The 16,066-nt window shown below is 36.2% G+C and overlaps 1 protein-coding gene across 3 annotated transcripts in view; it reads left to right on the forward strand.

Moving 5' to 3' along the window:
• The window catches only part of LOC103679676 (ubiquitin-conjugating enzyme E2 E2), a 350,872-nt gene that overhangs the window by 300,921 nt on the left and 33,885 nt on the right, over nucleotides 1-16,066 (forward strand). For all 3 annotated transcript variants that reach the window (XM_040636865.1, XM_040636863.1, XM_040636864.1), the window contains exon 5: nucleotides 3,870-4,017. In XM_040636865.1, coding sequence (XP_040492799.1) covers nucleotides 3,870-4,017 — 148 coding nt within the window. The remainder of the gene's footprint in view (nucleotides 1-3,869; nucleotides 4,018-16,066) is intronic.

A 16,066-nucleotide genomic window follows, 5' to 3' on the forward strand; every position in this document is an offset into this window, starting at 1 on the left:
GGAAGGTGACTGCCCAGTTAAATGGTAACACAAAGGATGTTTGTGAAGGAACTATTCTGTATCTTGGCTGTGATTGTGGTCACACAGATCTACATCATAAAATTGCACAGAAACACGAGTACATGAGCGCATATAAAACTGGTGATAAGTGGAAAAGGTCAGCAGACTGTATCAGTGTGAGTTTCCTGTGATATTACAGTTCTGCAGGATGTTACCATTGGGGGAAAATGGATGAGGAACATATATGATTCATCGGTATTATTCTTACAACATAGTATGAATCTATCTATAATCATCTCCAAATTACAGTTAAAAAAAAAAAACAGGCATTGAGGCTAAGTAAGGGAGCATGAGGTTTTGGGTCAGCGACACTGTATTCAAATTCTGGCTCCTCCAACTTACCAACTGTGCAACCACATGCCATTCTTTAGCCCCTCTGTGCCTTCATTTATTTTTTTCCTGCCATTTTATTGAGATATAATTGGCATAGAACATTGTATTTATTTTAGGTGCACAACAAAATGATTTCACATATGTATGTATTGCAAAATGATTACCACAATAAGTTTAGTTAACATCCATCACCTCACAGAGTTACAGCTTCTTTATTTTAAAAGCAGGTACAATACTACTACTTACCTCTTTGAGTTATTTTTTTTTTAACGTTTTTTATTACATTATGTTAGTCACCATACAGTACATCCCTGGTTTCTGATGCAAGGTTCGATGATTCATAACTAATGAATTAGTTATACGCAACTAGCGTATAACACCCAGTGCTTTGAGTTATTTTGAGGATTAACTGGCTCCAAGTACCCAGTCAGTATCTGATAGATTTTTAAAACATTGTATATAAAAGCCACTCGTCATTTACATTGGATCATAAAAATATTTTGTCTTTTCATCTAGCACGTAAAGGAATAGGCACTCTGACTTCTCTGCAGAATTTTAATATTACTAGGTATTCTTTGTTTCTTTAAATTCTGCTCATGTGTTTTTTCTACTTTTATGGGATTAACTCTTGTATTCTTTTTCCTTCCTTAAACACCCTTTAAATGTCCTTCCTCCTAATTTGTGTATTTGAAACTGTAGATTTCTTTTTTTTTAAAAAAAGATTTTATTTATTTATTTGACAGAGAGAGACAGCCAGCGAGAGAGGGAACACAAGCAGGGGGAGTGGGAGAGGAAGAAGCAGCCTCCCAGCGGAGGAGCCTGATGTGGGGCTTGATCCCAGAACGCCAGGATCACGCCCTGAGCAGAAGGCAGACGCTTAATGACTGAGCCACCCAGGCGCCCCTATAGATTTCTTTTTGACAACTGTTTTAGCCAAGTTGCAAAGTTTGGTATTGGCAATCCAACATTTCATTGTCATTCAGTTATAAATGTAGCTGATTTTTTCCTTTGATTCAAGAATTATTTGAAGAATGTGTTTTTCAGTTTCCCAAAACATTTGATTGAGAATCTTTGTGGTCTTAGTAATTCTTTGAAATATGTTAAGCTTCCTCTGTGGCATAGCATATGATCAGTTTTTTATAAACTTTTCTTATGTGCTTGGAAAAGAATATATATTCCTTGTGAGTGTGGAATTTCATCTTCATTCAGTCCCTTGATTTTGTTAATTTGGTTGTTCCTATTTTCAGTATCCTTACTACATTTTGGTCTGCATGACTTCAGTTACTGCAGCAAAATGTCCTTCTGATTGTAGATGTGTTATTTTCTCCTTATAATTCTGCTAAGTTTCACGTCTTATATTTTTGGCTATCTAGTTAGGTACCACAGATTCAGAATTGTTACATTTTTCTGATGAATTGTTCATTTTATCATAATGCAGCGATCGTCTTTATTCATTTTGCCTTAAACATATATTTGCTCTGATAGTAGCATAGCCATTTAAACTCTTTTTCAGTTGGTGTTTGCGTAGTATATATGCCCAAGATTTAGAATTCAGGGGAAACATTTTTCTCCTCACTTCAGAGCCTAGGCTTTCTCTAGCAAGTGTCTGTGCTATCTCTCCCAGAAGGCATTATCTTTTCAAGTCCATCCATTTACTAAAAGACTAGCTCCTCAAGTGTCCTAATCTATGTAAGGGCTCTCAATTCCAACCTCTTGCCCCATGTAGACCCAAGGTTTCACCTTTCTCCATGAGGTCATCAAAACCCAAGCCTCCATTTTATCAAGGCTGGCTACTCTCCCTCACCCCCTTCCTCTTCCCAGGTCCCACCCTTGGCAGCTGCACTGTCAGCTCATGTGCTTACTGTAATTTTTGCTTTTCAATTCTGGCCTCTAGGGATTCTCTGCGCAAATTCAGCTATGCATTTTTTTTAAATGTTAGTTATATTTTCTTCAACATTGCTAGGTGTTCGGAATGTGTTTGTGTAGAAGGAATGTTGAAGTTTATCTGTAAGGTCTGGCATGTTGCTGAAAGGGCAATTCTTTTTTTTTTTTTTTTTTAAAGACTTTATTTGAGAGAGAGAGAGAGAGACAGAATGAGCAGAGGGAGAAGCAAATTCCCTGCTGAGCAGGGAGCCAGATGTGGGGTTCGATCCCAGGACCCTGAGATCATGACCTGATTTGAAGACAGACACTTAACTGACTGAGCCACCCAGGCGCCCCTGAAGGGCAATTCTTATTAGGAGTATTAATCTAGCCTGAAAATGGTACTGTTTTGTTCAGTAATTGTAGAAGACGGGATCTGTCTGTCCTTTCTGAGTCTTGATTTTACATATTAAGTAAATCTGATGTTTGAGTGGATGCTGGATGCCCTGGTGAGGTGGCAACAAAGATCTGCCATCTATTTTTTGGTTCATAGCCATTTTGAACTTAGGGCTCCAGAAGACTGGTCTTTAAAACACCAAGATTTCTTTATATTTCAACTTAAATTTTGAGAATACTTATAAACATATTAATAAATAGCATTAAGATCTTATTGTTTACATAAGACTTTTATAAAACAGTTTTACCAGAGTTATAAAACTGACTTAGACTTAACTTTTGAATTGAAGTTCTTTTTTTTTTTTTTTAAAGATTTTATTTATATATATGACAGAGATAGAGACAGCCAGCGAGAGAGAGGGAACACAAGCAGGGGAGTGGGAGAGGAAGAAGCAGGCTCCCAGCGGAGGAGCCTGATGTGGGGCTCGGTCCCAGAATGCTGGGATCACGCCCTGAGCCGAAGGCAGACGCTTAACGACTGAGCCAACCAGGGGCCCCATGAATCGAAGTTCTTTAAAACTTTCATAAACATGTTTCAAAATTATACCTAAACAAAGTGCAGTGGTGATCTAGCTATCACAGGGCAGAGGTAGGCTATGCTAATATTATATTCAAGATACACAATTTAAGGAGGAAAAGGTTCATAAATTGCAACTAATATAGTTTTTTTATAAACTATATTATTTACATACATGCTTAATTCATGTTTTTAAACCATGATGAATAATATTTATGTTCTTTTTATAGTATTCCCATGCTGTTTTGAACTTTAAAATATACAAAATCCTTAAAACAATTGGACTCCAACAAGTTTCCTTTGAAATTTTCATTTTTGAAATTTTTTCTTTGAAATGTTTTTAGAAGTCACAGTTAGTTTTTCTCTTACAAACATTCCTACGATTGCACTGAGGGCATGTTCAGTCCCCAGAACATTAGTTAAGTGATAGGACTCTTCATCAAAAGCAAAAGGACTTGATCTTACTATTGGGGTTTAGTTCTCTGTGTCCAGGATAACAAATTCTAAAACAATGATTTTGTTTATTGATCCTTCTATGTGCCTAAGGAAAATTTAAGTATGTGGTTCAACCAGCGACCCTTGGATTATTTTGTCTAATAAAAGGTATGTCTGTTTATAACAACTTTACATTTTCTCCTAGGTTACCTTCCGAACAAGAATCTATCACTGTAATATTAACAGCCAGGGCGTCATCTGTCTGGACATCCTAAAGGACAACTGGAGTCCAGCCCTAACCATTTCTAAAGTTCTACTCTCCATCTGCTCACTTCTTACAGATTGCAATCCTGGTAAGAGACTTTAAGTCCAATACTGAATTCAAGTCTATTCAAGGCTTAAATGTCAGACCTTAGTGAATTGTTTACTACCACCACCACTACTACTGCTACTATAACTACTATTATTATTATTGATTTTAAATTTCCATAGTATGTAACTGCTTTCTTTTTAAATTGGGTCCTCTCATTAGTCTTTTTAAGACCTACTATTTGCCAAGAAGGAAAAGGCATAGTGTGATAAAAATTAATGAAAAATCATTTTGGATTGGAAAGTGCATTTAAAGAATGCATTACATTCTGCTGCCAAATAATAATAAAAATTCAAATTGAATGGCTTAATCTTTAATTAGATGCCTACCAGAAGATGTTAATTTGAGAAATGTGAGCTATTAAAATCTGATAACAACCAAGCAGCACCATGCAGACGTGACCTTGTTGGCTTTTTAATAACCATGCGTCCTTTCAAGCTAATAGAACAAAAAAGCTGAATGGTCCTCAACTAGGAAATACAGCTTCCCAGGAAAACTAAAGAGAGTTTATGGCCAAGCCTTTGTGGCTTGCTGGTGTGCTTAATGGTAAAAGTTCTTACTTTCTGTGTTGTCCTAGATGTGTGATTATGTGTCTTTGACCAGCTTCTTTTAACCAGAAGACAAACCAACTGCCAATTTCTTACATATATGGGTTTATTTTGGAAACTACAAAAATCCAGAGGTAGCTACAGAGTTTTCATTGATGTTTCCAATGAGAAATTCTTCTTTGAGTATTTAATTAGTAGTGTTAATATTTCATGTGGTTCTATCTTCCACGTTCAGGAATAAACTCTATTCACTAGATGAGTGAAGTTTTAGACAAGAGAGAAATGACAAAGGGGAATCAGGGTCTCTCTTAGGCTCCTGATTGGTTTATAAAACATGAATTATAATTATAAATTATCTGTTCGAATTTTGTATGTTTGTTATTTTTCAATAGTAGAAACTTTTTAAAATAAGGATATATATAAAAATACTTCAACCAAAAGGAAAATAAAATGTAATCGTGCAAGATTATAAAATGGTTTTTAAATTATTTCATATTTTTGCCCCAGATAGTGAAGTTCAGTAATGCTGCACTAATTTAAAACTGAATGACAAATAGTGTTCTATCTCCTTATTCCTATTTCAGTCCCATTTGTCTGTATGACTGTGTATAACTTCATTTAGAGGTAATGTCATCAAAAGACATTTTTTGTGTGATATGAGGCCTAAACCACATGGTCCTCCTGGAAATGGTGGAACATGGAACTGCATCTGCCTCCCCACTCCTAAAAGAATACTTCTGGGGTTTGCTGAAATTTAGAGGGGAGTGGTATTTTAAGAGAAAAATTTATTTTGAGAAGTAAGTCACTTATTCAAGAAACTTTTGACATGAGGTCATCATGCTGTACACCTTAAACTTAGCAGTGTTTTATGTCAAATATATCTCAATAAAACTAGGGGGAGAAAAGAAAAAGACTTTCGAGACCGTACTATTTATGAGGCACTTCTGAGCACTAGATGAATTTCCTCACTTCTTACACATGGAATAAGGTGTAACTTCACACTTAGAGAAAAAGCTCCATGCTGAGAGGCATTCCTTATCCCAGTGGTAGCCAGGCCTGCTTGGTCTCCCAGTCAGCCGAAATGGGCCTGTCTTTCTGAATCAGCTCATATAGGGGAAACTGTTTTCTGTACAATCCCCGCTTACTACCTTCATCCCAACAAAGCCTTCTCTCAGCAATCAAAAAGATTTCTATTCAGTAAATTAGAGTTTTTTTCTTTTTCTGTGTCTCAGAAAATTACAGATACATTCTGCAAAACAGTAACAATAAAATCACCCATGGCTAAAGCAAAATTGCATAAATTAAATAGATTTTGAAAATAATGCTATTGATAGTAAGAATAAGCCTAAAGGATAAAGAAAAAGTAAAGAATAAGCCTAAAGATAAAACCTTAAGTTTTACCAATTAGTTATAGCCCACCTGATAAAAGAATACAATATCGTTTGTAAAATACATGCCAACAGACTAAATGTTTATTCTTTAACACGTATAAAAACCTTTCCTAATTGGCACATCGTCTCTATGTGTGTTCACACATTCAGAGTCTTGAAAAGAGTTGTTTATCTTAAATCAAAATATCCGTTCTTTTGTTTAATTGATTTACTTTTCACTCTCTTTTCTGGGTCACTTCTGCAGATTTTCCCCCCTAGATTTAAGTTAAACTTCAATCTAACCTATCTTCAAATTATCACACATATAAGTTTGATAGAATACAAATAAGTAAGATTTTCCTGTACTGAATCTGTAGAGCTATTTTAACACCAGAACGCTATCAGTTCCAAGGTAGGCTTTGCATAAGGATATAAATTTAACCAATTTTAAAAGTGTTTTCTCACTCTTCTCCCTACATAAACTGATCTTTTAAATCGATTTTCATACTTTTCTCATAATTTACATTTGTCTCTTTTAAGAATTTTTGGTCTATTCATAAATGTTAAATGTTTGAAGGTGGGGCTGCACATCCTTACTGCATGGTGTCTATAGTCAGCAGTTACAGATTTTAATACCAGCTCCACTGTTAATTAGTTGTGTGACTTGTACTGGTGACTTAACTTTCCTCAGACTCAGTTTCTGATACAAAACAGAGATAACCATCAGCCCTACCTAAATCACAGCATTCCTACGAGGTACAAGAGCAAGTGCTTTATAAACAGTCGTGGACTGTTGTTGATGTCATTTCCCAGAGTTTTTAGGACTCCAAATAGCCATACATTCAATGGCTAAATCCCTACTCAGTTGAATTTAATTGAGAGAAGAGAGTATTGAATAATCTGTAAACACCACCACTTCAGCACTGACACTCTTGGATTTAAACTCTGGAAAACCTAACCTTGAATTAGTAGTCCCTATTGCATTAATTCCTAGGATTAATTCTCCGGTGGCAAAATGTCCAACAGTTACCAGCCAGTGGACGGGTATACCAGTGATAATCATTCTGTTCCCAGTGCAGCGTTCTAGGTAGGTCTAGCTGCTGGCCTTTATAGGACTGTTCACACTTCACAGTGATGTGTATTGAGTCTGCCAGAGCACTCTTATTTGTCAGAGATCACCTGGCTGCCAGAGTTTGGCTGTGTCACACTGCTGAGGAACAGAGTGGCAGCTGAAAGGAATAGAGGATGATAAGCTCAAAAGGCCAGGACCAACCTTCCAGGCTCTCAGAATTTAGGCCTCCCTGGTGAATGTGATTTAATCCATGAATTGCTGAAGTTTAAAGTACTAATCAGATTTCCATTTTTCATGGAATATTCTTATTTGTCAATACTCTCTTCTCAAGCATATTCAAAATTTAAGCCCTGTTCTATTTGATTTTATCTTTTGAAGTTTGTTTTTGCTCTTTTGTGGTTTTTTTAAACTCTTAGATATTTATCACATTCTTTATATGAAGTCTCTTTATTATTTAAAATATGCTTATCTTATGGTCTTCAGACCTAAAAATAATGGGTATTTTGCCTCGTACAAAATTAACTATCCTGAGAACACTGACAATTATGAACTAAAACAAGCAGGTCAACAGTTTCCCTATATCAGATGCTTTATTTACAGAGTAATTTTCAGAAATACTTCTAATCTTTTTTTCTCTTCTTTTTCTGAAAAGTTTATAAATCTGGATGACATCTGGCATTATTTTATTTATCTCAGTTCTACTTTTCTACTCTACTGCTGTTGCTATCTAAAGTGTTAGAATCTTGCTTTATTCTGAATGTAATTCTGATACTGTATCATTAAAAAATTATCCCCCAAATGTATGGCTTTTATGAGATCATTGGAAATTTGAAAACTGAGCATTTGATACTAAGGAATTATTGCCAGAAATTTTTAGGCATAATAAAACAGAAATTTGATTATGAATTTTTTACATGCCCTTACCTTTTAGAAAAATAGAACTATTTGCAAATAGAGTTCTTTGATATCTAGAGTTTGCTTCAAAATAATCCAGAAAGATCAGAAGTAGATAAGGATGTGGAAGATATGAGATTGACCATTATAAGTGTTGAATGATGAGGGATGGCTACATTGGGGGGGGGGTTCATTATACTAGTCTACCTTTGAATTTTGTTTGAAATTTTCCATAATAAGGATTTCTTTTTACTGCCAAAGTTGAGCAGCAGTATAATCTGTAAAAGGTGTGCGATTTGGCTCTTTTGTTCTGTGAGGGGATCATTTGGGCTCTGACCCTCTCCCTGTGTATTTCATTCCCCTGTCATCTGCCTTCAAACTAAAAGCTGCCTCGTGGTTCAACCTGGGCCATCAGGGTCCTGCATTCATACAACCATGAAGTCTTTGTTGGCCACTCTTCAAACAGGCAGAACTGTACAGACCAGGTCAAACGAAAATGCTCTGAGCATACCCACAAACAACACCACTCAAGATGGATGAGCTCTTCCCCCTACCCCCTAGCACCTTCCAAATAAAAATCAAGTATTGATTACTCCCAGTCATAGATTTATGCATATCTTTATTAGAACAACAAATAGGACTAAGAATGGCAGCTAATTAACCTTCAGCCTTACACAATGATTAAGCTGAGGGCGAGCACAGCTGCAGCGTCATTGGTAAGAGCTTTATTCTTCTCAAATGGACTGAGCAAATGGAAAGAGGAGTTTGTTCCCAATGGCTCTTTTATAGTGTTCTGGAAAAGGTCGGAGAATGGCCTCTTCCTCATTCTCCAACGTCCCAGCCCTTTGTTTCAGATCACTTATGGCCTGTTTTTTAAACAACTGATACAATCCTTATCCATAAATTGTCTCAGATACCTAACTTTGGTTGTTATTAATTGCTTGTCTTTGACCTGATTATGATTGTATAATAAATTATGTTACTAAACATGAAAATTTTATAATTGATAGTTACTGCTAGGGGATGGGGACCATAAAGTAGAATTATTTCAACACAGGCATATTTGTGTATATTTTTTTACCCTAAGCTTATGAGCTGTTAGACTGATGAAAGGTACATCAATGGACTTTTAAGAGGATTCCATTGCTTACCATAGGAACGTGAACCTGGCTTCTACACATCCCACTCTACTACACTTGAGAACTGGCAAAGAACAATTTCTTTAACTGAAATTCAGATAAAGCTGTAAAAACAATAAGCCTACCTGTTTTCAAAGCTGGCTATCTTAACGGGAATGCAAAAAAAATTTTTTCCAAAAAAGACATTAAATATGGGTGCGTAGACATAAGGTTTCTCCTAATGCCTATGACTTTTTTTAAAAGTGAGAAAATTATGAAGTAGAAATATATGGTACAACATAAAGCTAACTTCAAGCTGTTCTCTTTGTGAAGAATTGGCTCTCTTCTATAATATGTCACATTGATAAATTCCAGAAGTCATTCTAATCAGTACTTCCAAATATGAATGTAGATGGGCTATAATTCATAGTCTTTTAACTTCTCTGACACCTTATGTAAAAGAAGGCTATATTTATATGAAGGTAGTCAATCTACCTGGTATTTTAAAAAACAGGAGAGTAAGTAAAGTCCAAAAAGAATGTGTGAAAGACTTTGGGTTCTAACTCAGTATTATCCTGAATCCTGGCACACTGCCTACTCTTGAACCATAGGTTTCCATAGGCTCATTCAGATCTATTTGGAATATGCTGTCCATGGTGTGGAGGCCCTAGAAGAACTGAAGATTCATTGAAAGGATGTATAAAATCAGGGAATACACATCATTAAGGAGAAGAACATTTCTGTTTTGTGAATTAAAGAAGTTTCACAGAAGTGATTCTGTACCATCATACATTTGGTTTAAAAAAAACACCACCAACAACAAAGTATCAGAGCACATGGGTGGCTCAGTTGTTTGAGCATCCGAATCTTGATTTCAGCTGGGATCATGATCTCAGGGTCATGGGATCAAGCCCACATTGGGCTTCATGCTCAGTGCAGAGTCTGCTTGTCCCTCTCCCTCCCTCTCTGCCCCTCTCCCTGTTTGCTAATGGGTCTCCCACTCTCCATTTAAAATAAATAAATCAATAAAATCTTTTTTAAAAAAAAAGTATGATTCTGGTTACCTATATATTTATAAATGTGTTTCCCTACCTTGTCATTCTGTAGAAGGGAACTCTAGTTGTCTTACAAGGGATACTAGTATATAATAATATAAACTAGAAGATCCAATTTTATGGCACTTTATCAAAGTATCGTGATATTCTAGAAAACACAGAACGAGAAAAGAAAGCTAAAATTATCTGACCATGAGTTTAGGTTTTGGATTGCCAGGTAGTGAAACAAGTAAAAAGAAGTTGAGTCAGAGTTGCCAGGAAGGGATTGGTGGCTTCAGTGTGTAGGGGAGAGATGATTCCATGACAGAGCAGGTGTCCTAATCAACCCTTGGTATTTCTGCTTTGTATAGGCAAGTCTTTATTTAGCATAACAATCAGTTTGATATCTGTCTTGAACATCCAAGTTGTCTAGGTTAAAAAGAATATTAGCTGTTGATTATTTTTTTGATATATCATTGTCCAAAAATGCTGACCACAAAAACATTGTTACTTTCTTAGTTACATGTATCTCCTTGGTAGCTTCTTTTAAAGATGGTAAAAACTATACTTTATTGGCTATTATATGGGTTGCATTCAAAATATGCCTGTTAGGGGCACCCAGGTGGCTCAGTCGTTTAAGCACCTGCCTTCGGCTCAGGTCATGATCCTGGGGTCCTGGGATCTAGCCCCGCGTAGGGCTCCCTGCCAGCAAGCAGCCTGCTTCTCCCTCTGTTTCTGCTGCTCCCCCTGCTTGTGTTTTCTCTCTCTCTCTCTCTCTGTGTCTCTCTCTCTCTCTCTCTCTCTCTCATGCTTTCTCTCTCAAATAAAATCTTAAAAGGGAGGGGGAGGGCATTGGAGAAATTGCTCCCTTTTGGTAAGGAAGAAAATACAACCCTGTATTTATCATGCTCGTGTTTATTTTTCTCACTTGTTTCCTTACCTCTGACCCAGGAAACAGCTCTGAACCAGGTAATAGCTATGCTACTAGCATTCTTTGTTTTTTTTTTTAAGATTTTATTTATTTATTTGACAGAGATAGAGACAGCCAGTGAGAGAGGGAACACAAGCAGGGGGAGTGGGAGAGGAAGAAGCAGGCTCATAGTGGAGGAGCCTGATGTGGGGCTCCATCCCATAACGCCGGGATCACGCCCTGAGCCAAAGGCAGACGCTCAACTGCTGTGCCACCCAGGCGCCCCTATGCTACTAGCATTCTTAAAGCAGGAAGGTGAATCCCTAGGGTGGCGATCTATAATATCTGTTCTGGGTTTGTTTTGTTTTGTTTTGTTTTGCTTTTTATCACTGTAGAGTTTTCCTCTCATCCTTTGTAGGACTCTGACTGGTGTGTCCTATAACAGCACTAAAATCTCACCAATTCAGTATAATTAGGACGTCAACCAGATTAGTAATTTTTTAATGAATTGTAGGAAATTTTAAGTAAGTGAAGACCTAATATGTTTAAATATGTAGGAAATACTAGTAAAATGTTTACACTAGATGTAGGAAATACTAGTAAAATGTTTACACTAGATGGCTGTAGACTCTGCTTTACCAAGGACAGGGAGGAAGTGGGCTTTTCACATTCATAAAGTAGAGAAAATGGTTATAATGAACCCTAATGTATTCCTCAGTCAGCTTCAAAACTTACCTTTATTTAAGGTTTGTGTATTTTTTTAGGTTATCAAGGACTTTTTTCAGGCAGGCTAAATATTCTTAGATAATATTGCTTCATACTATTAACTTTCATGGCAACCCTTTTTAAAAGAAATAATACAGTAAACTTCAGAATAGGTCACTGCCTTAGAATATTACTTATTTTTTGTTATTATTTGTTAATATTTGTTACTGAAGTGTGCAGAATGTGTTGCTGTGGGAAGTAGGCTACTGGTAGTCCTAGTTTTCTTTTTAAGGAGAAATGAAGATAAATTATTTAAACAACACATTTAAATAATATATATTTGAAATCATAACAATGCACTATAGTGTTTTAATATGGAAATTTGAGAGTTCTGAAACAACATAATAAAAATCCTCTAATTGTCCAGGGATTTACTTGTGTGGACAAAACATCTGGATGATTGAATAACATGTTGCCTTTTTAATTTGGATATTTGAGATCATATTGTGTCTTGGGAGAAATATTATAGTAATGGAAATATGAAGAATTAATGTAACCCTACCAATGTCTGAGTCTGAGACCCTTAATTACCAAGCAGTTATCTGTATATTTCCTTACTTTCTAAAAGCCTTCCATTCAATATCTGGCCTGGCAGCATGCTTCCAGTAACAACTCTCACAATAATTCTTATTTTAAAAAGAAGATGCTTCTGAAATGTCAGACTAATTATTCCTACACAACAATTTCTTTTTTCCTTTTGTCCTGTAAGAGATCCTGGAGCTTAATGTTTCTTATAGGTGTTGAATTTTTGGTCATGTTTTATTGGTGAGGAATTTGCATATTAAGCAGCATAGGAGTTCCTTTAAAGGACAGGCATATTTCTTTCCACTACAGATAGTGTTCCTGGAAAAAAAATCATAAATCAAAATGTTTTAGATATATTTGAAGAACTTCCTGCTTAAGTATTTTATGGAGAAACTTATTGCCAAATAAATTACAAGCTTGAATATTGAATGCCCCAATTTATCTTTTCTTGAAAATATAAGGATATTTTCCCCCTAATTCAGCACTGCCTTCCCTCTGAGAGCATTGCCCCCAAATAAGTCATATTTCTTGTGATACTCAAGTGTCGAGGGCAGTCTACAAAAACCCGTGTAACTGAATGCCTGTAGGCAGGGATAGGTAGTACCTTATGGGGCAACTGCTCACATCAGTGAGGTGCACAACCTTTTATTCAGATCATCGTGGCCACACATGGACTCCAGTCACTGACTTTTGTCTAGACTAGCTCCCGTGTTGGAAACGTGTTCATATACAGTCTAATTCAAATACACAAGGGAAGTTAGGACAAACGGAGACCTAGAGGAGATGCCTTTATGATTTGTCTAGCTTTGAGTTACCGGCGTTAGATTTTCATAAGAAAAGCTCTAGAAAAGATCACTCAGCTACAGTACATGAATAATAAATAATCCTGCTACGCTGGGGGGAAAGGCACATAACAGTGCCAGCCCCCCCGGTCCTCTCTAGAAGGATTCATCTACCTGAGGAATGTATATATTTTTATCTAGGCAAGGGTCTGATGGGGCTGGTGTATTTTATAGTTAGCCTTACTCAGAATGGTTCCATTCCTGCAGAAAATGCATCCTTACAGTGGATTCATATTCGGAGTATTGTGGTTAGCTTCAAGTTGGGATTCATCACATCTGAGTTCAAAAAAGTCTGTGTCCAGTTTGGTGAAAGCTTATAAGTGACAGGTTACTGTTTGGGGGAGGTTTTCATTTGCTTGTTTAATTCTCTGGAAAGGTGATTTAAAGTTGCAGTTATCATACTAGACAAGCCATTGATTTATATATGGGAGTTACATTCGGGGAACTCTGGCTGTGTTGCATATTCATAGTTTTCATGGCGGAGCAAGGATATCTTAAAGGTGAAAAAAGGGTCTAGATGTACTCCTTGAAAATGTCTCAGCATTGGGTTTTCTTTTTTTCAAAATGGAAATATCTTCAGTTTTTTCTCATAAAAATAACACGTGCTTATTAAATTTCTCTTAAATCAACTATCTTTAAAGATTAAGTATTTAATTTTCATTTGAGGTTCTTTGCTTTGCAAACTCAAATGTGATGGGACTCAGCAGAGTGTATTTGTCAGTTAAGTTTGTCTCATTATAATCTTGGTGTAAATTTAGACACACTGACCTCAGTGTTTAGCCCTGGCTTTGACCTGCTTCTCCTTAGCATTTCCCTATGCATATTTATTGCCCCTTAATTAATATAAATCTAGATATGGGGATTAGCCGTTGCTACAAGTTTTCTGTTAAAAAGTCTATTGCTGTCCCTGCAAAAATAACCTCTAATTTATTGGTTTGGAAGTCAATCTCATTATAAAGCTGCTGTATATATTAATTTTTGATGAAAATTCTCTTCAATTTACTTTTTTAGAAAATGTCATTTTGGGGTTTTCCTTTTTAGAAATCACCAATGAACTCTTTTTTGTTTTGAGAAACACTAATAAGGAAATGGATGGACTAGATCAGTGCTTATCAATTTCTACATTCTCCTAAAACTGCTCTCTTCATCCATTAAAATCAATTAATGAGTGTCTTTCTTAGTTTAAAATATAGCAGATTATATTAGAGGTTTTTTTCTCCCGTGAAGTATGTTCAAGTCTTTGGCATCTGATGCCGTTGAGGGGACTGGGTAAAGCTATTAGGAAGCTACATGTTTCTTCTGTTGTTGTCACTGACAGGCTCTGAAAGCACAAATAAGAAATTGAAAAGTGAACCAGACCCTCAATATAAACAGGCACCGTTCTTTCCTCATATGAGAATGTGTATTTCACGTAGAACTGTTTTCCCAAGGAGTGATTGAAAGACTCTTTCTTTCCCTTACTTGCGGAATTTCTGAAGAGTCAAAAACATTTAGTCTAGATTTTAATTAATTTTTTCTTTATTATTTCTTAAATGAAGATGATTAAAAGATAAAGATTACAGTTGAAAAAGGACTAAAAGATTACTTTTTCTCATTCTTGAATAAGAAGAGGGTTTTTTTTTTAATGATAGGGATAGAATTATGCAAAAATTGTGTATTTTAGGTCGAAGGTCTTTCCTATTCCCCTAAATAACCTCTCCTGGTGGTTTTTTTTTTTTTTTCCTTTCATTTTTTTACAGCGAGGATCAGTAGTAAGTTTGTTACTCTTTAAAATTAGTCCTCTTTCCTTCTATAGTCACTTTTCTTTTTCTTTTTTTTTTAACCATAGCACTCACTATTTGGGCTTATGTACAGCTTCTGTCAGGAGAGATAACTGTCAGGCTCCACTGAGAGTTTAGTTCCAACAAGACGACTTATTTTTCCTGAGTCTGTTGTCCAACTGCTCTATAGTCTCTTGCTCTCCACACAAACAAAAAGGTTTCAGGTGTTATTCCTAGGTAGGCATTTGCCACAGGTGTCTTTTCTATCACTTAAAATATGTAGAAGTGATGAGATTATTAAGTAGCTGAGTATGGTTCATGTAATTCTCTTAGATCCTCACTGTATGCCACTTTTGAAACTCTAAATGCTATTTCTTTGTTGGTTAATTAATTTTGCAATTTAGACTTCCGTCCTCATTTAGTCCATATCTATAATGTGGTGGTTTGTTAATACAATACGTTTGTTACTGATAAATTGAACTATTCTAATAATATTTATTATCAGTAACACCTGTACCTGGTTTGTAAATGACATAGCATGGATTTTACTTTATGTAAATTTAAGTGAATACATTTTTAAAAATTGATAACAGCATAAAACATTGTACAGGATGTCGCCTGCCCATTGTGCACTCAGAAGGATCCCTCAGCCCAGAGGCCGTGGTGCTCTGATCTCCTCTCTGTCCTAGTACCGTTGCCCATATGGCTGTCACATTCCCTCTTCAGGTGACCTTTCAGGGACTACCACCTTTTGAGACCACTGACACCATGTAGCACTGAGGAGATCCCTCTGTGATCACACTGACTTTTTTAAAGAATCTTTATGTACAGAAGAATTGTTAATGAAACTATTCTGTATTTTGTTAGCAGTTGTCTAATATCCTCAGGGACCAGGTGTGGAGACACGAAGGAATAGTGATACTCTTAAGGTGAAGCATTAAATTTTTCCTTCTGACTAGAAAGAGAAATAGCCAAAGCAATGTGAACCACTGGGCTTTTGCTTACATTCTCACATCAGCTTGTTCACTACTGCCGTCTACAGACTGCCTCTTTCACAATTTCCAAAAGAAGAAGCAATTAAGAGAAAAAGAATGAACCACATCAGGGGTCATCTAAGAAGTAATATAATCCCACATCATTTTTTGAAAGAGATGGAGACTAGAACTTATATATAGCTGTTTCCCAGCCTTTTTG

The sequence above is a fragment of the Ursus maritimus genome, unplaced genomic scaffold (genome assembly GCF_017311325.1).
Source record: "Ursus maritimus isolate PB19 unplaced genomic scaffold, ASM1731132v1 scaffold_20, whole genome shotgun sequence".
Lineage (NCBI taxonomy): Eukaryota > Metazoa > Chordata > Mammalia > Carnivora > Ursidae > Ursus > Ursus maritimus.